Raw genomic sequence first — 24,301 nt, 5'->3', positions numbered from 1 at the left:
ACTGAAGTGTAGGTCTGATCACCCCCCTATTCAATAAACTCCAGAGGTTTCCTGTTGTCTCCAGGAGCAAATACAAAATGCTGTTTGGTATTCAAAGCCCTTCTTAACCTAGCCACCCCCTACCTTTCCAGTCTTCTAACACCTTAGTCCCTAATATACATACTCTTCCATCTGGTGACAGTGGCCTTCTGGCCATTTCAGGAACAAGAGAATCCATCTCTTAGCTCCAGGTATTTTCTCTGGCTATCCCCTATGCCTGGAATATTCTACCTCCTGTGCTCTGACTACTGACCTCCCTGTCTTCCTTTAAGACTTAAAAATCGCTTCTTTTACTGGAATCCTTCCCCACCCCCAAAAAACATCTAATGTCTTTTTGACTCTTTGACTTGGTTTAGGGCTTCTGGTGAAGAGGTCATCATAAAATGAAGACATATAGGGTTAGGGATACTCTCAAAACACCAACATGCCCAGTCCTGCCAAATGAATTCTACTCAAGCATTCTCTTAGCCAAAGAAAAACAAAGTCTACTAAAAGTTCACCATGATGGGTAGACTCTTAAGGAGCCTCAGTATCTGTAAGGCTTGCATTAGGCAAGCAAGCCAGAATCATCTGACACAGAGAAAATCTATGCTAGAATTCTATGGCACTCTCACACCACAGGGAGGCAAGATAGGGTCTTATATACAGAAAGGTTGTGGGAGAAATCTAGGGGTGGTCTAGAGAAGGAGTTTGGGGAGGGACTTCAGGAGGAGTCAGAGGAGGTCATACTCTATTTATGAGTTGGGGGAGGGTCTTCAGGAGGAGTCAATGAGGTCAGACTCTAGTAATCAGCTTGGGGAGGGTCTTCAGAAGGAGTTGTAAGGTAACCCAAATCACATGCCACCTGATTTGGAGCCCACCATTAAGCCCCTTTATATTTGTCTTTATCCTAAACCCTGTAACTGCTTGTAACAGCTTCAAGTCCTGCGTAAAAGTGAATCACCCAAGGCATAGTTCTCTGCTCCCTTATCTTTCCCCTAAGTTAGTACTTCCCTAAATCAGTAAGCCTTGAAGCAGCATTTTGTATAAGGATTATGGTTCAAGTGTGCATAGAGATCATGAGGCAAGTCTATCCCATGCAAGAGACCACCCTGTTCTGGGATGCTGACCAAGCAAGGTCCTTCACTTAGAATGCTAACCAAGCAGGGTCCCCCACACCCTTCACCCAGAACATGACCCTGACCTGTTCCATGACCACAGCCTGCTCCAGGAATTCCACTCCCCCTGTGCCTTCTACCCTGTTCTAGGAAGAATCCCAGCTGTGCCCTTATACCTTTGCACCTTGTTCCCCAAATTAGCCCTGAGCTATAGATCCAACCAATGGCTGTTCTTGGCTTCTGTGTGTCATTGCTTATGCTAGCTCCCTTCCCCAATTGTGTTTTTTTGTGATTTTTGCCCTTATAAGCATTGCCTGTACCTCAATTAGGGGCTACCTGATTTGAGTGTATACTCCAGGCAGTTGTGCTCTTGATCAATAAATCTAAATTTATCTAAAACCTTGGTCTCAGTTCTTATTCTCTTCACAACAGAGTTAAGGAGGTCTGACTCCAGTAAATGAGTGAAGTTGCTGGAGGCTACCTGGAGATGATAGACAATGGTGAGCTAGGCCAGTTCAAGGGTGTAACAGTTGAGGATCTAGGGTGGGGGCTAGCTGGATTATGGAGGGTAGTAACAGAGCTAGTAACAGAGGTTTTGGCAGAGCCACAATGAAAGGCCTATGGCCTCAGGTAAATGCCTTATCAAATGGAAAGATTCAATCAGAGTTCAAGAGGGTTCCCAGACCTTGTACCTTATCACTGAGAACCCCCAAATGTCAGGGTACAGGGCAGCATCACCTGGAATGAATTCACACACTCAAACCATCTTCCAGTCAAGTGGCAAGGTTTATTGTGACTCTAATAAGGCCCATGAAAGTTCTTAGGGAACCCAGAAAACTAATGAGGATGACACTGATGCTTATATTCAAAAGGGGCAGAGAAAGGGATATCAAATAGGCTAATTAGGTGTTCTGGTGAGATTAAGAAGTGGTTAGTTTGTGAAAGTAGTCTAGGGTAGGCCTTGGACAGAGGAGTCAGTGGTCTGGGCTGCTGGAATATATGGGAAAATTCAGGGAGTCAAAAGAGATAGCTTCATTAAAGGCACAAAATAGTTGTTTATACAAAGTTTTGCCAGAGGCAAGGTCCTTGGGCAGGCACCCAGTGCCTGCACTGATATGTTTTATCTGAGTAATTACAGGGTTAGGTCTGTACATGACTAGGTTGCTTCCAGATACGTGATCTTTTCCTTTAGGGACCAGGTTCCGATATCCCATTATTTTCTGTACATTATTTCCTATTTATCTTATATATAGTTTGCTGTATTTGTTTTCATGTTGTCTCCCCCATTAGATTATAAGTTCCTTGAGGTCAGGGAACTGCTTTTGACTCTTTTCATAACCTCAGTGCTTAGCACAGTGCCTGGTATGTAATAGGCCTTTAATAAGTGTTGATTGATTTGATGTGGTTCATCATAAAATGATAAGGTATATGGTTAGGGGTACAAAAAACCCCAAAATACCAACACGAAGATCCTGCTGAATGAATTTGACTTGAGTCTTCTCTCAGCCAAAGAAAAGTAAAGTTTATTAAAAGTTTGCTTGTATTGGACACAGAGTAGGTCAGTGCTAGAAAATTCTATAGCGTTCTCACACAAGGAGGCAAGATGGGGTCTTATATACAGAAGGGCTGTGAGAGGAATCTAGGGGTGGTCTAGAGGAGGAGTTTGGGGAGGGTCTTCTGGAGGAGTTAATGAGGTAAATGAGTGATTAAGGGTGGGAAGTTGCTAGAGGCTACCTGGAGGCAGACAATGGTGGGCTAGGCCAGTTCAAGGGTGGATTGATATTTTGATAGGCTCCGGGGTGGGAAGTAGATGGACAATGGAGAGCTAGGTTAGTAATAGAGGTCTGGGCCCAGCCACAAAGTAAGGTTCATGGCCTCATGCAAATGCCTCATCAAATGGGATGATTCAATCAGAAATCAAGGGGGTTCCCAGAGCCTGTACCACATCAGATTGATTGATAGGTACTGGGCATACAAAGATGAAAACTTGACATCCCCTGTCTTTAAGGTGCTAATATCATTCTGTAGGAGATGCAACCTCTTTGTACATAAGTAAATACAAGTAATTTGGGAGGGGAAGAGAGCCTCAGTCATCTGGGCTGAACCTTCAAAAAAGCTAAGGACTGATTCTAAGAGGAGGAAGGGAAGAAGGAACTCATGACCTCAAAACTGGCATTAGGGTCAGAGTCAGAGACACAAGAAGAGGGATCTCCTTTCCAAAGACCAGAACAAATGAGAATATGAGGGGTGAAGAGAGGTTTAGAAGTCTAGAACAGCAGAAGGGAATAAGTATTTCTGTAATACCTACTATGTGACAGATACTGTGCTAAGTGCTTTACAGATATGATCTCATTTGATCAAAGAGATAGGTGGCTCTCCGCAGATGGTCTCCATTTTCTCAAAAAAGCAGATAGCAAAGCCTTCTCTTGAGATCAGGACAAAGTATTTCAGAGCTGGGGAGGAGCATCACTGAACAGGTTACAAAGAGGGAAAAGTGAGGCCAGGATAAAGGTGATGGATAGATGAGGAGGACAGGGAGAGAGAGAGAGAGAAAGGGTAGAATGACTCAATGTCATGGTGAGGACATGCAACAGGTTTGAATGCAGTGAGGCAGGATACAAGATTGTGATCAGAGAAAATTTCAGAATTCTTCACACTACAGAGGTGTGACAGTGAGTTTTATGGGTGACAGTGAGATTTAGGAAAATTGGTGTATTGGTAAGTTTTTTAAAGGCAAATCGGGGGTAAAAGACTTGCCCAGTGTCACATAGCTAGTAAGAGTGTTTGAAGCTGGATTTGAACTCAGGTCATCCTGACTTCAGGGCAGGTGCTCTATTTGCTGGGCCACTTAGCTGCCCTGTTGATAAATGTTAACAACCAGCTCTCCCCCCTCAAAAAAAAAAGTGTGTTTTAAGAGTTTGGGGTTTTGTTGGGTTTTTTTTGCTTTTTGGAGGGGGGAAAAGCAGGGTTAAGTGACTTGCCCAAGGTCACAGGGTTAGTGTCTGAGGCTGAATTTGAACTAAGGTCCTCCTGACTCCAGGGCCAAAGCTCTATTCCCCGAGCCACCTAGCTGCCCCATGTTTTAAATTTTATCTGAATTATATTTTTCCACAGTTTCTAAAAACCAGACAACCCAAACCACAACAAATCAAGCCTCAATCTGTAGAGATTTTTGGGTGTAAAAACTCACACAGAAAATTTAATAATTGACTCTTAAGAGTAGCCTCCGGCACCTTCTTGTTTAGGGTATCACTGACTTGGAAGAAAGGTATAGGTCATGGGAACTAGGCAGGCTGAGGGAACTGCTAGGCAAGCCAGTTTGAGGGTATGTCAACAAATACAAAATGAATAAACAAATACAAATATACAAAGTAGCTAAATAAGGAAATTTGAAAGGGGATGCACCAACCCTTAGGATGATCAGGAAAAACATCATGCAAATGCTGGTGCTAAAGCTGCTTCAGGAGGGAAAAGAGGATTCCTTTTTATGAGGCAAATCAGAGGAAAGAGAATCATTTAGGAGAATAAAGCTGAGAGGTGAAGAGGGCCTGAAGGAAAGTGTTAGCTGAGTGAATAGAGAGAGGGGGTTGGATAAGAGAGATGTTGTCAATGTGGAAATGGCCAGATTTGGCGACTAATGGATATATATATGGGGTTAGGGTGAGTCCAGGACAGCGTAGATATGAAGCTAGGTAACTGAGAGACAGTGGTTACTTCTACAGAAATAGGCAAGTTTGGAAGAGGGGTGTATTTAGAGGTAAAGTTGAGTTTGCTTTTAGACAGGTTGAATTTAAGATACTTACAAGGCATCCAGTTTGAAATGACAAATAGGCCACTGGAAACTGAGATTGAAGTTGGGAGGAGAGAATGGGATTGGAGGTATAGATGTGGGTATTGTTTGCATAGAGTATTAAGCCTGTGGGATAAAGTGAAATTGCTAGTGCAAGGGTCTAGAGAAAGAAGAGACGAGAAAGTTGGTTAGAACCTTGGAGAACACCCACATGTAGAGTTGTAGTCTAGGGGTGCCAGGAACCCCAAAATTTAAGGGCAAGAGGCATGGGTCCTGCCTCAAAAGAATTGGACTCAAGCCTTTTTTAAGTTGGAGACAAAGTTTATCAAAACACCAGTTGGAGTGGGCAAAATTCCTAGTGAGTCTGCCTATTGGCCAGACTTTAAAAATCTGAGCCATTTGACAGATGAGACTGATCTTTTTTATAGTGTGGTCAATAGTTTTGGGTGACGGGGGGGGGGGGGGGGTAAAGGAAGGGGTCTAGAAGGGATTAAGGGTGGGAAGTGCCCAGGGGCAATCCAGACAATGAAGGGGTGGACTAGATTAGAGGTAATAGAGAATTTAAGGTTAGAGCCTTTGTGAAGGGATTATTGAGAGGTATATTCACCTAAATCTCTGGTTAAAGTCTAGGATCTGAGTTCTGGGGCTGGGTTCCCTAGAATTCATGGAAAAGTTCCTAGGAGGAAGGGTTCAGAGCCATACCCCATCAGTAGGACCTAGTGTGAGAATATTAAGGGTTCTTACTGGCACAAAAAAAGCCAGCATGGGATACAGACAGTCAGGTAAAAGGCAATTTATCCACTTAAGAGTGTGACACACCACCAGTGAGTGATAGAAGTGTGCATCTCACAACTCTGCAAATGACATGTAGATATTCTTTGCTCTTGAGCTAAAAGAGAAAATGTTCTTACAAAGCAGTTTTTGCAGGAAAAGATATTTATTGGGATGCTTCTGATGGAGTACGGGCTTTGGGAACCCCCTTGAACTCTCCTTGAATCTTCACACTTTATCTGGTGTTCACCTGAGGCCATAAACCTTCCATTATCACTATTCCCAAATCTCAGTTACTCTTAACCTAGCCAAGCCCTCCTAGGTCTGCTATTGATGAGGTATGGGCTCTGGGAACCCTCTGTAGCTCTCTTTGAGTGCTTGAGGTACAGGCTCTTGGAACCCCCCTTGAACTCTGATTAAATTGTCTCATTTGATGAGGCATTTGCATGAGTCAATAAGTCTTACATGGTAGCTGAGCCCAAGCCTCTGTTACTAGATTTCCCACCTTCCTATTACTGGACTTCCCAACCTTGAGCCTATCAAAATACCAATTCACCCTTAAGCTGGCCTAGCCCACCATTGCCTGTAGTCTCCGGGTTGCCTCCCACCCTTACTCACTCATTGACCTCATTAAATCCTCCTTAAGACTCTCCCTAAACTCCTCTAGACCACCCCTAGATTTCTTCCACAATCTTCTGTATATATAAGACTCCCTCTTGTCAGCCTTGGCCTTTTCAAGCTAAGGTCTTTCCCAGGTTTCTGTTTGACTGAGGTACCTCCCAATCATCGATTAAGGCTAAGTGAGAAAAAAAATCAGTCTGGGAAGGGAAGACTCTCTGGGTTTCTAGTCAAAACAGAATCAATTGCTATTTACATTCACTCTGAGCCAATCAGGGCCTAAACAATGGTCACTAAGTGGTGCTTGGACTAGGACCTATTGTTGGCCAATCAATGAGAGTCAGAGTTTGGGATTTAAAGCATGGTCCATGAAAAAGAAATCTAGCTGGTAAACCCCAAGATATCTTACTAGGTTTCAGAGATCAAAATTTACTTTCCTTTGGGCAGAGAGCACTGGCAGGTAATGTGGACAGAGAGAAGGTAAGGGAGAGAAAGACAGAAACAGAGAAAGCAAGCTATGTTGTCCAACTGGTCAGTTCCGGTTGGGTCCCTAGTGGGGCAACTCCTCCTCCTCCTACTGATGGGGGACGGGATCCCAATAGGTTCAGCAGGAATTATGATCTTATCTAAGGCCAGAAAACCTGCAATATCTTCTGGAAAGAATTCAAGGTCTCAGGCTTAATTGGAGTGAGAGTTGTAGAAGTTTATTGTTATGCTTCTAGAAGGGCAAGAGTCCTTTAGGGAACCTGCAAGTGAGAGGGGTACATGCTTTTACCTTTAAAGGGTAGGGCTGCCATTGTCAGGGCTGACTAGAAGGGAGGGGCCTCAATGCATAGACAAAGGTCAGAGCTGACCAAGAGGGGCATGTGAATAGATAGTTTAGATAAGATTTGGGCCAGGTCGAAGGAGACAAAAGGCAAGGACAAAGGAGGGTGTGGTCCAGGCCTGAGAAGAAATGAAGAGATTAAGTAAGAACAAAGGGGTCACAGGGTGTTGCCTAGGTGGAGTGTGGGATAGGGAGAAGGGGCAGAGTTTAAGGATGGGAAAGGACAAATTGCAGTTACAACTGAACAGACTGGTTTTACAAGTTGGTTTCACAAATTGATCTAGACCCCAGGTACCCCATCACTACTACTCAACTACTCACAGAGGTTTTTGTTTGTCCTTTCTGAAAGAGGACCATGGTGTCAGGGAAGTGATGCCATGACATGCAAGTGAACTGGATTTAAGTGAGGGAGGGCTGTGCAAAGTCATAGCCTCACTTTCTGCTCCCAAGCCATCTGGGTCCAATGGCAAGATATAGATCAGGACAAATGGAGATGCAGTGGGGGACCTTGATGTTTTCAAGCTAAGGTCTTGCTGAGTTCTCTGTCCCAGTAGAAATGACCGTGGGACAACCACAATTCGAAGGTCAAGACCTAGATGAAGATTTGTTAAAGAGGACTGATAAGGAAAGGTCAGATAGGCAGGAGAACTGTTTGAGAGCACTGTTTTGAAAACCTAGAAAAAAGAAGAGATGATCCAGAAAAGAGTCAAGGGCTGCCTTGTCAAGGATAAGGACTGGGGAAAGGTCATTGTGTTTAACAATTAGGAGATTGTTGGCAACTTGGGAGATAGCACTTTGGGATGAATAAGGAAGTTGGAAGCCAAACTAAAGACAACAAAAGGGAAGAAAGTGGAGGCATCTGTTACAGGTGATTTTCTCAAGGAGTTTAACCATTAAAAAATAAAACGGGAAATGTGGGACAACAGTTATAGGGAATGGGAGGATCAAGTGAAGGGTTTTTGGGGAAAGGGAAGAAATGGATATGTTTGTAGGCTGTAGGGAAGCAGTAAGTGGAGAGAGACTGAAGATAAGTGAGAGAGTGGAAATGTCAGAGCAGACAATCTGTTGGAGGAGATAGAATGAATGGAATGGGCTTGTTTGTACACAGAGAGGTTAGCCTTGGCAAATAAAAGGGCTACCCCATCTTGTGAGATGGTGTAATGCCAATCAAAGGCAACTTCCCAAGGTTCAAAATACCAGCATAGGTGCTCTCCATTTTATTCAGTGAAAAATTAAGAACAGAGAAAATCAAAATATAGCATCATTCAAAATACAGCATTCACCAAGTATAATTCAATAATCTCCAAGTACTACCCCACCCCTGGACATTACATTCATTTAGTCAATCCCAAAGACCCTCTTCTAAGTACTACTCCACCCCTAGGCTGTACATTCATTTAGTCAACCACAAAGCCCCTCTTCTCAAATGGAGATTAGTTTCCAACCATAAGTAAAGTACATTCATTTGTTCAATTGCAGAGCACAAAAAGGTCAAAAGTTCCCCACCCTTGGATCACAACTGAATCTACCCCAGAGTTACAACAAGCTTAAGCACAGCATTTAATACCCAAAGAGAAATCTTTTCTTCATCTTGACCTGAGGTAAGTTCTCAGCAATCTTTGTTCCTGGGGAGATAAAGCTTAGCAAGGCCACAAGATACATTGCCAGTGTCTTCATTAATTCATTCTCTGTCTGAAGAACAGTCCTAGGATCCCTGAAAACATTAGCAAAACCCTCTTCCAGGATTTCTGTAAACATACAACAAGAAAATCCTTCTTCAGGGCTTCTGAATCAACAGCAAGGTTCCAGAACCTCTGCAACAACAGCACTGTCCTTCACCAGTGGACAGTAGTCACTCTGTCTGCAGGACAGTCTCCAGACCCCTGCAACAACATCACTGTCCTTCACCAGTGGACAGAATTCACTTTCTGTCTGCAGAACAGTCCTAGGACCCCTGAAAACATTAGCAAAACCCCCTTCCAGGATTTCTGTAAACATACAACAAGAAAATCCTTCTTCAGGTCTTCTGAACCAACAGCAAGGTTCCAGAAGCTCTGCAACAACAGGACTGTCTTTCACCAGTGGACAAATCTGGCAAAACAACATCAAAACAAAGTACCAGCATAACAGCCATGTCTCCTCAGTCCTTGGCAGCTCTGGGTGGCAGCTCTCAAACGTCCTGGGCAATTCAAACTGGCCCTCAGCAATCCTCTCCATCTCTCTCTGCCTCCAAGATGCTGCTTCCAAAAAAAAGTTCTTCTGCCTCTCTCTTTGTGTCTCTCTAAATTTACATCACCAGCTACTTCCCAGTTCAGCCCTCTCTTTTCACATCAACAAGTCCATTCTACAAGTGGGATTCACAAGCTCTGGGTTTTAACACAATCAGTCAAAAAACCAAGCCAATACAGGGGGATCTTTAAATTCCATTACTATTACAGATGGGAAAAGGAGGAGAGACAGAAGGCATCTGAGTGATATGAAATAAGAACAGGAGAAAGCTCTCTGTGAATGGCCTCAATTTTTTCTGAAAATATGGGGCAAGGTTCTCAGCAGGAAGAGTGTTAGGCAGGGGAACCAATGCAGATGTGAGAAGGGATGAAAAGATTTGTAAGGGAGGCTGTAGTGAATGGGACAGTAATATATAATAATAATAATAATAGCTAGTCAACACTTAAATAGGACCTACTATGTGTCAGGCAATGTGCTAAGTGCTTTACAAATACTGTCTCATTTAATCCTCACAACAAACCTGCCAGATAGGTGTTATTATTTATCCCCATTTTATAGTTGAGGAAACTGAGGCAAACAGAGGTTCCATAAAGTCACACAGTTGGGAAGTGTCTAAAGATGGATTTGAGCTTAATTAGTGCCTGGAACATAGAAGATACTTAATAAATGTTTGCTGATTGAGTGTTTGATTATCAAGTCATCCAGCTCATTCTGACCCAGAGTAGCTCTGGGGGAAAGGCTCTGGTTTAGAAGTTAGGTCTGCTGGGTTCTAACCTGAGCTTTGCCACTAACTTGCTGTGACTTTGGCAAGTCATGTCTCTTTTTTGGGGTTCAGTTTGAGCCTGTGGAAAATGAATGGGCTGAATGATCTGATTGCTCAGTTTTCTTCCAGTTCTGTGATTCTAAGATTATAACCTTGTATTTTTGTCCCCATTTGACAGGCAAAGAAACAGATCAAGAGATAAATTTGACATACCCAAGGTCATAGAAAGAATTAGGGACTAAGCTGAGTTTTAAGCAAAGCTCTCAGCCCATTGTTTTTTCCACTAAACCACAATTCACTAACTTGGCATAACTGGCTTCCGGGGTATCCTTATCTAACTTGTACATTTGATTGTCCCTTCTAGTCTTAGCCATATAAGTGTTTTTCTGAGGGTCCAGAGGGGGTGGGGCACTGAGGGTCAAAGACTAGTCTTTACTCCTTATCAAATGCCAATTCCTCTAGATTAAAGGTGCCCAGAGAAAAATAGGGCTGCTGAAGTCACAGGTCTCCAGAGATTTCTCCCATGCTCTCCTAGCTGTGGATAAAATTGGGAGAGAATGTCGATGAAGCTGGAGCTAAAGGAGGAGCCCCCTTTCCGATGGGGGGGTACTAACATCTTCCCCCCAATCAGATAAGACTTACCCTACACTGAGGCTGTCAGAGAGAAGGTCAGTAGATTAAAGGGAAGTTGGTGTTCTGGCAGTCAAGGACTACTAGCATTCTTCAGGCAAGTTATTTCACAAATCACTCCACTCCCACAGGGACCTGAAGGTTTTTTTTTAACCCTTTCTTCTCTAGAACTTCTGCACGGAGGCCCTAGCTGTCAAAATTGGCAAAGCTTCACCTGGTCCACTATTTCAGGTAGGCTTCACTTCCCACTTGTAGTCAGCTTCTTAACTGTCCTACCGGCTGCATTTCTCTTCCCTCTCCAATTCTGGACTCAACTCCTTTGTTCCTAAAAGGATTGGATCATTTAATTCTCCTAAGGCCCCACTCAGGCAGGGCTCAAATTGCCCCTCCCTGACCAACACTTCTCCCAAAGTTTGCTATCTCTCCATTAGAATGAAAGCTCCTGGAGGACTAGGACAGTCTTTGCTTTTGTGTTTTGTATTTGTGCTTAGCAAAAAGCTTGGCATATATTAAATAACAAAATGCCTTTTCATTCATTTCTCAGGGGCTTATAGAAGGTCAAAATTGAAAAGGGGCTTAGAAAACAGCATTACAACTGGAAGAAAAGGACCTAAGAAACCACCCAATACAATCCCTCAATTTTATAAGGAAAGGAAATAAAGACCATTCACATAGACAATGAATTGACCAAAGTAAAAAAAACTAAGAGGCAGAGCAGGAATGGAACCCAAGACTTCTGCCTTTTAAATCTTGCAGACACCCACCATGTCCTCTGCAGTTTCCACTCTTGTGGGGGATTATGTTTGCTCACAGTGGGTACTGAGATAATAACCAAGAAAGTGTTTTGAACAAGTTATAAAGAACAAAAACAAAAAAACTATTCAACATCCATGTGAAGGATAATTGGATTTTTACTTCCTTAGAAAGGACTTCAGAAAGCCCTGGAGAGCCCTTCAAACTGCTTCCAGTGAAAGTGGCTCTCTTGTTCTTCACAAAAGACATTTCATCTTTCTCAGTGCCTTTTTACACAGAGCCTTTTTACACAGAGTGTAGCCCATGCCTGGGATACTTTTCTCAACTCTACCTCATCGAATCCCTAAGTTTCCTTCAAAACCCAGCTAGAAATATGAGGTTTTTCTTGATCCTCGTCCCTCCTCCTTCAATTCCTTTTGTCCACACTTTGTATTTATTTTGTTCTAACACGAGTGTTCATGCCTCCCCTGAAGAAGGTAAAGTCCATGAAGCCAGGGACCATGCATTTTGTCTTTGGATCACCAGTGCCTAGCAAAAAGTTGGTGCTTAATAAATATTTACTGATTGATCGATCCTGGAAGAGAGGGGGTAGGTGTGGGTCACTTCGGTGTTGTTTCTGGAGAGGTCTCCTGGGTGAGTGCCCATCCCGATGGGGTAGGGGTATTCAATCGAAATTGATGGATCCCAGTTCCAAGGGTTCGAGATTCTGGACTTGGTTTTTCACACCATGGCATTCCAGTGTTTGCACCGCAAGATTCCAGATTTGCAAGTTCGTCATTATAGCCGTATTTCTGTCGCTTACACCGAACAGGTCCGGGCCACAAAGTCCTGCTATTGGGGGGGCCAGTGGTTTTCACTCCTGGGCTTCCAAGGCCAGCGATCCCGGAGCAGGCGGAGTCGGGGGCGGGGCCGCGGCAGGAAGAGACCGGAGGGAGCCGCGGAGCCGAGTGGGGAGGCCATCCCATCTCTTGAGCTTCGGTGAGCAGCTGTGGATTAGGCCGGACCGGATCGGGCCGCCGGGCTGGGAGGGCCGGGAAGGAGGCCTCCAGCCTTCGGATCCCTGACCTCTAACCCACCTCCGACTGCCGGACAGACTGTTGGGTTGAGAGCACTGCACCCGCAACCCGGGTTCCCAGACTCTCGGGGTGAGGGGGTGTCCCCGGGGAGGACGTCTGGAACGCATCATAACCTCGGGTTCTCGGGGAGGGGCGGGGCGGTTGCCAGTCTCTGCTGCCCCTATTTCTTCCCGCGACCCGCTGGGGCTGGGGAACCTGCTCCTCTCTCCCCCACTTTGCAAGCGTCTTCTTCAGTTATGGGGAGCCCCTCACCCTCTCTTCTGACTAGGCTGCGTTCCGCCTCCCACCCCCACCCAAACGAGCTGGGCCAGGACTCTGGACTCCGTCCCTTCTCCCCATCCCCTTCTCAGGGGTATTCCCAGCTTCCAAACCGAAGAGACCACCCGCCTTCCCTTCCCGCTCCGCCTACCCGCACACACACCCTGCCTCCAGGTTGGGGGACTCCTCTGCCACCCCCCCTCCCAAGTAGAGATCCCCTCAGGTCAGGCTGAGGTCTACCCCTATTCTTCCGACTGAGTCAAGCTGGACTCTCGGACCACTCCTCCTAATCCAACCCCAGCTCTCAGCCCCAGAGTCACTCTCTCCGCCTCCCCTTTAAAACACTCTTTACTCCCCCTCGCCGATTTGAACAGACCCCGACTCCCTTCCCTCTGCTAGTGCTTCCTTTCCCGCTTTCTTAATCGATTGCCCTTCACTCCTTTCCCCCGAGAATTCCTCGACCTCTCCAATTCTCTGCTTTCTGGCAAAGGCTTCCTTCCCGGATGGCCTGTGCCCTCTCCGGTACTCCCGCCCCAACCGTGCGTCCCGGATTGCTTTCTCCCAGGGTACCATGGCCTCCCGCCTTCTGCACCGCCTGCGGCACGCCCTGGCCCTAACCGGAGAGGGCTCGGGAGAGCCAGCCCCAGGCGAGGAGGCCGAGGAATTCCCGGAGAGCTCGGAGCTCGAGGAGGATGATACCGAGGGCTTATCCACACGTCTCAGTGGCACCTTGAGCTTCACCAGCACAGAAGATGATGAGGACGAGGAGGAAGAGGAGGAAAACGGAGATCCTCTGGGATCAGGGGCCCTGGGCCGAAGACTTAAAAGTCCTGGAGAGAATGGAGCTGGGGAGGATGGAGGCAAGCCCTGGGAAATGAGGTGGGAGGGCAGCCCCTTAAACTTGACTTTTATTCCCCTACTCAGTGGGCATTTAAAATCATTCCGTTTATCAAGCGTTATTATTATCAATAATTTTACAGCATTCTTAAAGGACCACTTCTGCGTTTGGTCCGCTCCCATCTTGGGCCCACCCCCAACAACATCCCTTTTCATACAATACTTTAGGAAGAGATTTTAAAGATTGGGTAATCTCTATCTTTCGGTTTTCAGAACTCTGCCTCGGGGACCCAACTGAATCAGTTGGTTTGCAGGATTTAGAGCTGGAAGGGCCCTTAGCGATCATTCAGGCTAACTACCTCATTTTACTGAGAAGGAAACAGGCTCAGAAGGGGCTAGTGATTTGACTAAGAACGCCCAGCTAGCCAGATCAAAGCTCTGACTGGGTCGTATCCCTAAACAGATCAGAGGCCCCCAGCAGATGGTCCCCGAGGCAGTAACCTCTTGACCCGCCAACTACAGGACTTCTGGAAAAAGTCAAAAAGTAACCTGGCACCTCAGCGGCTGCTCTTTGAAGTGACCAGCGCCAATGTCATCAATGAGCCCCCCTCCAAGTACGTGGTGAGTGAGGCCCGCCCTCCACTGGCTGGGTCCTGCTCCCTTCCTGCCTGGGTCCTCAGAGCTCTAGAGATCTTTGTGCCCAAAGAAATCTGGAAATTCCAAGACCAGTCTTCCTTCTCCCTCCCCCAATCCCCCTCACACCCTCCAATTGAGGTAGGATATTCCGGAGACTAGAAGGCCAGAACCTCCCCATACCTATGCAAAGGAAGCTTGCTCATGCTTGATAAAAGTGCTCTGCGTGGGAGTAATGCTGTAGAGGAAGGGAAAGGATTCAGGCTGTGAAGGTGAAGAGAAAGATTGTGTCAAGGACAGACAGTCAACAGTGATTTAATTGAAGTAACTAAAGAAGAAAGGTGAGAGCAGCAGCTGGTGGAAAGGACTGGCCCCTTGAGCCACTAGAAGCTGCTCTGTAGGAAGGAGGAGGGGCTGAAATAGAGATCTGAGTGACAGTGAAACTTGACATGGAATTTGGAAACTAACTCATGAAGGAAGCTCATCCTCTAACTTGCTTATAACTAGTCCAGGAACTTGCCTGTGTATAACACACAGATACAGACACATACACACCCTCTGGTGGGAATGAGGCCATGGGGACCTCCTCCCACATCTGTAGGTTCCCTCCCTTCCATTCTGTTGTTCATAAAGTAGAGAACTCCCACCTGGAGACCTTCCAGCAGCATCATGTAGACAGGAAGCAGGAGTCTGGGCTCAGGCTAGTATGGAAGGGGTCTGGGAGAGTGGGGATACAGATGAATCAAGGGAGAGCTGAGGAACTGGAAGAATAAAAAAATGACCATGGTGGCTTCCTTAGCAGCAGGGAGGGATGCAGGTAGCATTGGGCACAGCGCTGAACCTGAGAATGGGAAGACTTAGTTTTGGATGCTAGGACTAGCCATATGACCTTGGCCAAATCATAACTTCTAGGTTCCTCCATCTATAAAATGGGGTTAATACTTGGCACTTGGGTACACACTTCATATGGCTATTGTTAAGTAAAGTCTTTCTAAGCCTTAAAACTCTATTCATAATTTTATTACAGTTACTTCCTCTATCAAATAGCAAAAATAATAGCATTTATGTACTGGCTTTATGTTGGCTCATTTGACTCTAAAACAGCCCTCCGAGGTGGGTATTATCCCTATAAGTGAGGGTAAGTGATTGCTAGGAGTCATACAGTTAATGAATGCTTTAGGAAGAATCTGAACTCAGGTCCTTGAGACTCAAGCCCTCTGCTCGATATATCTACTGTGCCACCTAGCTGCCTCACTAGAATAAAAGCCTCAGAGTTGGAGGAGCCTTCAGAGGCCATCTAAATTCAAAGCACCTGGATAGGAAACCTCTATAATATCCCCCCAAGATGACCATTCACTTGGTGCCTAATGTCCCAGCTTAACTGACCTCCAAGAGACAGGCACTTTAACATCTCCTGAAACAGCCTATTCTCATTTTTAGACAGTTCTATTAGGGAATCTTGCTTTATATCAGGGTTGGGGAATCTGCAGCCTTGAGGCCACTCAAAGGGCAGCACTTGAGGACCTAGAGGGCCATGTGTGGACACAAGGCCAGATTCCCCATCCCTACTTTACATCATGAGCCTTGCCTATGGTCACCAGCCTAGTAAATATCAGACCCTAGATTTGAGCCATTGTATACTGTGAAAGTGATTTACAAGGCATAAAGCATAAAAATGGGTCTTATATCTGGGAGCCATTTGACTATAACCCAGAATCATGCTACTCCATGTCTACTATTGGCTGTTCTCTGATTATCAGGTTGAAGGGAAGAAGACTAATAAAAATTTAAGCACCTACTTTGTACCAGGTACAATGCTAAGCCTTTATAAATATTATCTCACTTAATTCTCTCAACATCCCTAGGAGATAGATACTATTATTATCCCCACTTTGCAGTCAAGTTAAAACAAAGGCAAGAAGTTGTGACTTTCCCAGGAACACAGAGCTAGTAAGTGTCTGGGGCTGAATTTGAACTTGGGTTTTCCTGACTCCAGGTCCAGAGCTCTATCTACTGTGCTACCAGCTGCCTAGGTGTCTGGGCAGCTTACATGGGTGGAAGACAAATCAAATGGCATAGGAGAACCTGAGTTTCCTCTCGTAAACTTTTAAAACTATTAAAAATGTACAGGCAGGAAGACTGGAGTGTAGTGGCTTGAGAGTCAAAAGAATGAAGCTGGAGTCCCAGAGTTCCAACATTTATTAGCAGTGTGACCTGGCGAGAATAACTTCCCCTCCCTGGGTTCCAGCTTCCCCATTTGAGAAGCACATGTACAAGACCAGGGATTCTAATGCTTTGGTGTAACAGAACCCCCTCCTCCTCTTGCCCCCAACTCCCCCTTTGGCAGTATGGTGAGGTCTGTGGACCCCTTCTTAGAATGTTTTAAAAATTTTTTTAATTTTAAAAATAAAATTACAACTATCACAATATTTAAAAAACAAACAAACCAAATTCGCTGCCTCCTTGGAGGTCTGGACTCTAGGGTTAAGAACTCTTGGATTAAATGGCATTTAGGGTTCCTTCTAGCTCCAAAGACCTAGAATTCTACATTGCTACAGGCTTGCTATGGGGTGAGGGTCCGGAGCTGCCAGCTATGAATCTCATTTCTGTCTCTTTCTCTCTGTGCTGCACTGTGACCCTGGGCAATTCAGAGGAGCCTCAGGTAAGGTGGGTCTCCAGGTCCCTTTGGTACTAGGCCCAAGGCTCCCCTCTTTCCAGGTCGTTACTCTATGGGGTGGGAAAGGGGATGATGTGATGAAGCTGAAAGTGAGGGAGGTGGGCAAAGGGCATCTGGTTGGGGAAAGGAGACAATTCCCAAACCAAATGTGCCTTTTGTTTCCCCTCTGCCTGTACAGCTCTACACCATCGCCCTGATAGGCCCCGGGCCACAGGAACATGCGCCAGCCCAGATTTCCCGGCGCTACTCTGACTTTGAACGACTACATCGACAACTTCGGCAGCAGTTCCGTGGGCCCATGGCCACAGTCTCCTTTCCCCGAAAACGCCTACGGAGGAATTTTACTGCTGAGACCATTGCCCGCCGTAGCCGGGCCTTTGAACAATTCCTGGGGCACCTGCAGTCTGTGCCTGAGCTTCGTCAGGCACCCGACCTCCAGGATTTCTTCATTCTACCCGAGCTTCGACAGGCACAAAGGCTCACCTGCACCGGCCTCTACCGAGAGGCCCTACGGCTCTGGACTAATGCCTGGCGCCTGCAGACCCAACTGGGTACTCCTGTAGGTGCCCATAGGACGCTGTTGACCCTGGTAGGCCTGGCTGTGTGCCACCAAGAGCTGGAACAACCCAGTGAGGCACGGCTGAGTTGTGAGCAGGCACTGCAGCTGCTGGGGGCTAGTGATTCCCATCCCCTTCTGGGACCTTTTCTTGAGGCTCATGTTCGCCTCTCCTGGAGGCTTGGCATTGACAAGCGCCAGTCAGAGGCCCAGCTCCAGGCACTGCAAGAAGCTGGCCTCACTTCCACTCCACCTCCCAGCCTCAAGGAACTGCTTATCAGGGAGGCTCTGGACTAAAGGGGGCTTCTTCTCATCCTGATAGGGATGGGTGGGTGAGAAGCTGTAGGGACAGAGACTGACAGGCAGGTATTCAATAATGGTGGGAACTACAAAGATCGTAGGATTCAGAAGAAACCTTAGAGATTCCCTAGTCTAACCTCTCTGGATCTATTTCCTTCTCATATAAGTTGCCCAAGGTTACACAGGGTAGTAAGCAGCAGCTCTCAAATGTGATCTAGGTTCTTTGCCTTGAGACCCTCATTTTCAGTCCCTGTCAACATTTTGCTGTGTCCCTGACTAGCCCTGTCTATCTTACCTGCAGGTGGCAGTGATGGGAATGGGGAAAGTCTGGCATATGTTTCTCTACCAAGAAGCAGCAATGGCCTCTTCCCCAGACTCTGTTCCACCCATTCTCCCTTTCCCATCTGACTTTGAGGGACAGTCTCCTCAAAAGGCCAAGAATAATGGAGCAACTGCTCTAGGCCAGGGGAATAAAAAGGCTGAATCCTCCAAGTGGTACCTGTTTTTATTATGTGCAAAGTGCTAGAGGGGTATAGCCCTCACCCATAGTTCTTGGTAGAGCAAATACAGGAATGGATGCAAGGGTTCTAGGGGTAGCTTCTTCCTACAGCTTACTCTCTGGTTTCGGCTGCTTCACTCGGATCACACCCTCCTGAGCACATGTTACAGCTAGGACCCCATCTTGTCGCCACAGACGCCCATGAACCAGCCCTCGAGAGCCACCTGTGGGTAGGCAAGAAGAGTGAGCAACTGGCTTGTACTGAGCCCCTTCTTAAACCTCATTAATTCTTCACATCCATGAGACCACGCAGGGAAAGACGGGGGAAGAGTACAGAATCCTGTGGTTTCTGAAGCTAGAGATTGGCAACAGCCTGTTCTTTAACAGTAAGAATACCTGTATGATATAAAGGCCTATCTATGGACAGGTATTGTCCATGTTTTTAGATGAGAAAACTGAGTGACTTGTCTGTTCTAGATCATACTGACTTTTGAAATGTAATGTGAGAGGCAGGTTTTGAACTCAGGTTTCTCCTAAAGCCAAATCCAGTGTTATTTCCTCTCCATACTACACTGCCTCAACAGCTCATATTAGTGCAAGGTCTCATAAATAGCAGAGATAGGGCCCAAGTCCAATTCTTCAAGTTCAGGGCTCTTTCCACCACATGACATCAGTAGCTTTCTCAATAACCCACTATAGAGCTGTCTCTCAGTGTCTTGGGAGCTAAAGCTAGCCCGAACACCTCTCTGGTGTAAACAGTTTTATGAGACTCAAATTTGATGCAAAGGGAAAGCCCGGGACCTGAGAGTCAGAAGGCCCAGGTTAGTAGTTCCGCTATCTGTTATTAACTACTGGAATGATCTTGGACAAGTCACTTCTCAATGATCCTTGATTTAAAATGAGAAGAGTTGAGAACTAGATGAATCTCAAAGACCGTTTCCAGCTCTGGATCCTGTGACTCCCCAGTTTATTCATCTAGAGGTATCAGTGCCACTTCCTCTCAGAGTTATATATAATACAATATTATCAAATGAGACAGTGGATAGTGCTAGATAAAGTGTGGTGACACTGCTGGAATTCTAAAAGTGCTTTTCCCCAACTTGATCACAGCCACCCCACTCCCCCCACTCAGCATTCATCTTTCCAAATGGTCTTAATGGTATGTGGTAGTTCCCCTCCCCAGCTCCTTCCCCCATCCTCTGAACTCACCAGCCCAAGGGCTTTCACACTCATACAGCATCCAGTGGTCAGCTCGGAATGGGGCATGGAACCACATGGAATGGTCAAGGGAAACCATGAATCCGACCTGGTGGAGGTGATGGTGGGGAAGTATGGCAGTGCCCAGAAAGGCGTAGTCAGATATGTAGGCGGCCACACAGCAATGCATCTTCATGTCTCCTTCCCCTGAAATGGTACCCTTAGCTGGTGAGACTGAGGAAGCCTGGGCCTCTGAACCTCAGGTTCACAGAATAATATAGAAGAGAGTGAAGGCAGGGGCTGAGCCACTGCATGGTACAATGGGAAGAGTCAGATGACCTGGGTTTGAAATGGGATCTTCTACTTATTACCTATGTGACCTTTGGCAAGTTTTTTGTCCTCTATGGGCCTCATTTTCCTCATCTGTACAAGGGCTCCTCCTAGCTTCTATGATCTTATAATTGCCCCATGAATGTCTACAGTGAAATTTCTGACTTCAGCTGCTCTGCCTACCTATCACCCCTTTGGAGGGGGACATGAATATGGCAAGAAACAGCAATTCTTACCAATGTGGCCCCGAGCCCGAACCCAGAACATCTGCTTGGCCTTCTGTTGGCCCAGTCTGGGGAGATCCACTGGCTTGATTTCAATGGGCACTTCTTTGGCAGCAATTCGGTTCAATCCTATTTTACACTTCTTCCGTAGCTCAGGGTCCCTGGAAGGAGTGAAAAAGGAGTCACTATATTCCATGTCCAGTCTATGGAGTTGAAAGGAACATTAGCGATCATCCAGGCCAACTCCTTAATTTTACAGATGAGGAAACAGCCCCCGAGAGATGTGATCTGCCCAAAGTCACACAGCTGCTAAGTGGCCGAGTCAGTGTATCATCCCTCCATGTCCCAGACTCAATAAGAGGTCCTGACGTGTCCCCTATCCTTTCCTATCTATCCAAAATCAAAGTCGTGCAGAAGGGATGAGATTTCTTCTGCTTAGTCACAAATATAACTAGGAAATGTGGGTAAAAAGCTTCAGAGGAGCATATTTTGGATATTAAAGAAAAAAAAATTTTAACAACCAGAGCTGTCCACTAGATTGGAAAACAGAGGAAGTTCTGAGCTAGTTACTCATCCCAGGAGGTCAAGCAAGATGCCTAAAGTTAACAGAACTTTCTTTGCAGGCATAAATTCAAAGAGGTGATCTCCGAAATCCCTCTCAACTCTGAGATTCTGTGCTTAATAGTGTAATTTCCTCCCTACCTGGCCTTGTATAAAATGGAGAGACAGCCTCATAATTACTACTGCCAGTTTTGTGCCTCTTGCCCCCACCCAATGAATTACCTTTGTCCTACTTGAATTAAAGCAGGAGACACACCTGGCATTTTGTACTGCATTTGACAATAATCTAGGTAAGGGAGAAATCTCTGATAACGAAGCCTTTCCTCCTTCACTTAGCCTCATTCCTGTTCTCTCAAGGCAGTCCAATTCTACTTGGGGGAAAAAAAGGGCATGAGGTCCTGTCACTTGAGGGCTTCAAGTGTACTGGATGTGACAACAGAGGGAACTGCTGTTCAGGTAAGGGTTGGATTGGATGACTTCTGAGTCCCTTCTGAGATTTTGGGGTGAGGCTTACCCCAAACCTTCTCCCTGAGCCTCAGACTTCGGGAAGCCCCACCTCCCAATTCTTGCTCACTGAGGACATGTATAGCATTAAAAAAAAATTTTTTTTATAAGCAATTGGGGTTAAGTAACTTGCTCAAGGTTACACGGCCAGGTGTTTCTGGGTGGATGCTAAGTGTCTAAGCCCAGATTCGATCCCCCAGGTCATCCCAACACTAGGGCTGGTGCTCTTACTCGCTGTGCTACCTGGCCGCCCCCATGTATAGCATTTTTATACCCTTCCAAAACAAATTTAAACATCTATAACCTTACAAGGTAGGCAGGGGCTATTTCCATTTCATAAGAAATTGAGAACATTGTCTAAAGTCCCAGAGATGAGCCCTAAGATCAAACTCCTGCCTCCTGGACCAGCCCTCCCGACTTCAGACCATAATGCCCTCTCACCTTAAGTATTTTTCAATGAGCTCCTCATGGGTAGGAAGCTCTTCTGGTTGGGGGATGGATGGCATTGAGAACTGGTGCTGTATAGGGCTGGGCTGAGTCTGCTGGAATGAAGCCTGGAAGATGAAGATGGGCTTGCCATGCTGCACGGCTTTCACTGAGCGTACAGAGAAACTGGCTCCTGTTCGTGTCCGTTCCACCTGGTACAACACCGGCACTTTTGGGTCCCCTGTGGGGCACAAGAGGGCAGCTAGGTGAGCCTCAGTTCAGCCTCTCCAGTACAGACCAGAAAGACTCACAGAATGTCCAGGCTGCTAGGGATCTCAGGGCACAACGTTGGCGCTAACAGGAACCTTGGAAACCATCTCTCAGTATAATGAAAAGAGCACTAGATTTGGAATCAGGACATTCTAAGTGATTTTCCCCCTTAGATTCCTCATCTGTAAAACAGAAAATAATGCTTACATTACTTACCTTATTGGGTTGTTGTGAGGATCGAGTTAAATAATGTATGTGAAGTGCTTTGAAAACCATAAGGAGGTACATGTGTATCCAGTTATGATTAACCTTCCTCCCCCAACCCCCATTTTGCAGATGAGAGAACAGAAGCCTAGAAAAGAGAAATGACTTGTCCAATATCACACAGGCAGTAGCAAAACCCAAGTCCCCTGATCCAGGCCAGCATTGTTTTATACCTCAACACCTCACAAAAATAGGTAGTGGAAGGCCTACCAATCAGGGATCACACATGTAGGAACGAATGCCTGAGGAAATCTTAAGTAACAAAATTCTGCAGAATATGGTTCAATGTCAAAGTGAGTGGTAGTGAGTGCAATTAACACGAAGGAGACATCAAACTCCCTCCTAAACAGTCAGCTTTGATGGGAGCACTCCCAACAAGCTCCCTAGAATATGAAAGCAAATATACCTGTAGTAACGGCTCAGTGTAGTGGTGATATGAGGGGTGGAATGGTTAGGTTACCTGTCCTCACAAAGTAGCAGTGCAAGGAATGAACATGGACATCTTCACTCACAGATTTGGCTGCAGCCACCAGGGCCTGGCCCACAATCTGACCTCCAAAGAGCCTTTGGGTTACGGGTACCCAGTAATGCCTTCCCCTGTGAATTGAGAAAAATTGAAGGAAGAGCCTATAAACACAATTGCCTTAAGGCTCATCCAGTCTAATCTCATTTTACAGAAGGGGAAACTAAAGCCCAGAGAGAGGAAGCAACTAGTCCTAGTTCACACAAGAGAGTCAGAAGCTTGTGATGGAACCCATAATCTCAGTCTGGTTCTCTTTTCACTACTAAACTTCAAGAAAAGTTACTATATCCCATTTTGTCTACAATTAATGAACCTTGTTCTCAGATGGATAAGAGCATGCATGGCAACCAGTCCCAGGGAGAGGTGAGGAAAGCAGGCAGATAAAGAATCCAATAGGGGTGGTGCAGTGAATAGAGCACCAGTCCTGGAGTCAGGAGGACCTCAGTTCAAATCCAGCCTCAGAAACTTAACAGTTATTAGCCGTGTGGCCTTGGGCAAGTCACTTAACTGCAATTGCCCTCCAAAAAGCAAAAAAAAAAAAATCCAGTAAATATTGATTAAGCAATTACTTATATGCCTAGCACTGCAGGGAAGGCTAGAACAGGACCTTTTGCCTTTGCGGAAATTTACTCTGAAATCAAGCCTAAATCCTTGGTGTCCCCTGGTCTTCTGGCCTCTCAGGGTGAATCCACTCTAAGGCCACCATTTAAGGGCCTAGGCCTCGGCTTCTTTAAAAAACAAAAGCTGTCGTGCTATGTAACATATAGCCCTGGCTCTATTAAAGAAGGGCAGCATGGCAACGTGGAAATAGCCTTGAGGAGGGAGGAGAAGCAGGCCTCTCTCAAACTAGGAAGAGGAGGGACTCCTGGGCCAGACTCTGGGGACAGGGTCGGTGTCATTTTGTCTCTGTAGCCCCAGCACCTAGCACGGGGCCTGGCATGCAGTGGATGCTTAATAATTGATTGACAAGGATGCCAACTAGATTCGGCAGTATTTCGAGGAAAGGTCAAGCTGCCTTGCTCTGGCTCCAAAGGTGAACGGGGAAAGGCTTGGTCAATGGGATTCCGAGGTCGCAGGGTTTAGGGCTCCCCACCGCCACGGCCAAGCAGGTGCTTTTTAGGTCAGCACGAAATCGTGACTCGCTCCCTTATCGCGAAGGAGTGGGAAGAGAATGAGAGAAGAAAAGCGAAGAGAACGGAAAAGGGCGGACGACCTGCTTGGGGGAAGGGAGGAGGGCTTAGGTGGGTCAAGGACAGGGCTATGCCGCCTCGCCGCACCCCCGGATCCTAGCAAGTTGGAGGGGCTCCTGTCGTAACACAGAGGAGACAAGTCGCGATCTTGGGGGTCCGCCGCGGGTGCCACTACCTGTACAGATCCTCATCCAGCGGCTCCAGGTTGAGCACGCTGGTGACCAAGACGCTGCGGAGGTCCCTTGAGGGCTCCTCGGAGCTCCCCGAATCCAGTGGGGGAGACATTCGCCCTAGCTCGGCGCCGCAAGAGGGAGACAACACAGGCACCACGGCTCCTGGCCCCAGCAGCACCCGCTCCCAAGTCGGCTCCTGGGCGGGGCTGCGGAGGAGAACCTTCACCCGCCCAACAGAGCTGCCCATCACCCCTTGTTTCCGGGAGATAAGGGGGCGGGGAGGCCTT

The 24,301-nt window shown here is 46.4% G+C and overlaps 3 protein-coding genes across 5 annotated transcripts in view; 1 reads left to right on the top strand and 2 right to left on the bottom strand.

Moving 5' to 3' along the window:
• Positions 1-24,301, bottom strand: part of TNNC2 (troponin C2, fast skeletal type) — a 158,378-nt gene that overhangs the window by 11,804 nt on the left and 122,273 nt on the right. The gene's annotated exons all lie outside the window — the stretch shown is intronic.
• SNX21 (sorting nexin family member 21) lies at positions 11,731-18,345 on the top strand. Of its 2 annotated transcripts, none has more exons than XM_069062747.1 (4): positions 11,731-12,494; positions 13,416-13,710; positions 14,151-14,308; positions 17,176-18,345. In XM_069062747.1, exons 2-4 carry the CDS (start codon positions 13,422-13,424, stop codon positions 17,848-17,850), a joined length of 1,122 nt encoding a protein of 373 aa, XP_068918848.1. In that variant the 5' UTR covers positions 11,731-12,494; positions 13,416-13,421; the 3' UTR covers positions 17,851-18,345. The 2 variants fall into 2 exon arrangements, with proteins under 2 accessions (XP_068918848.1, XP_068918847.1); XM_069062746.1 differs by having other exon boundaries at positions 11,733-12,661.
• On the bottom strand, positions 18,341-24,284 carry ACOT8 (acyl-CoA thioesterase 8). Its single transcript, XM_069062749.1, has 6 exons — positions 24,017-24,284; positions 22,589-22,725; positions 21,610-21,835; positions 20,116-20,264; positions 19,562-19,756; positions 18,341-18,576 (listed from the first exon to the last, which is right to left on the bottom strand). The coding sequence occupies exons 1-6, from the start codon at positions 24,259-24,261 to the stop codon at positions 18,458-18,460; spliced, it is 1,071 nt and encodes a 356-aa protein (XP_068918850.1). The 5' UTR covers positions 24,262-24,284; the 3' UTR covers positions 18,341-18,457.

The sequence above is a fragment of the Petaurus breviceps genome, unplaced genomic scaffold (genome assembly GCF_028583685.1).
Source record: "Petaurus breviceps papuanus isolate PSGF00001 unplaced genomic scaffold, PetGlider_PUasm1.0 90503, whole genome shotgun sequence".
Lineage (NCBI taxonomy): Eukaryota > Metazoa > Chordata > Mammalia > Diprotodontia > Petauridae > Petaurus > Petaurus breviceps.
Note: the sequence above shows the minus strand (reverse complement) of the source record. Positions and strands in the feature narration are given on the sequence as shown.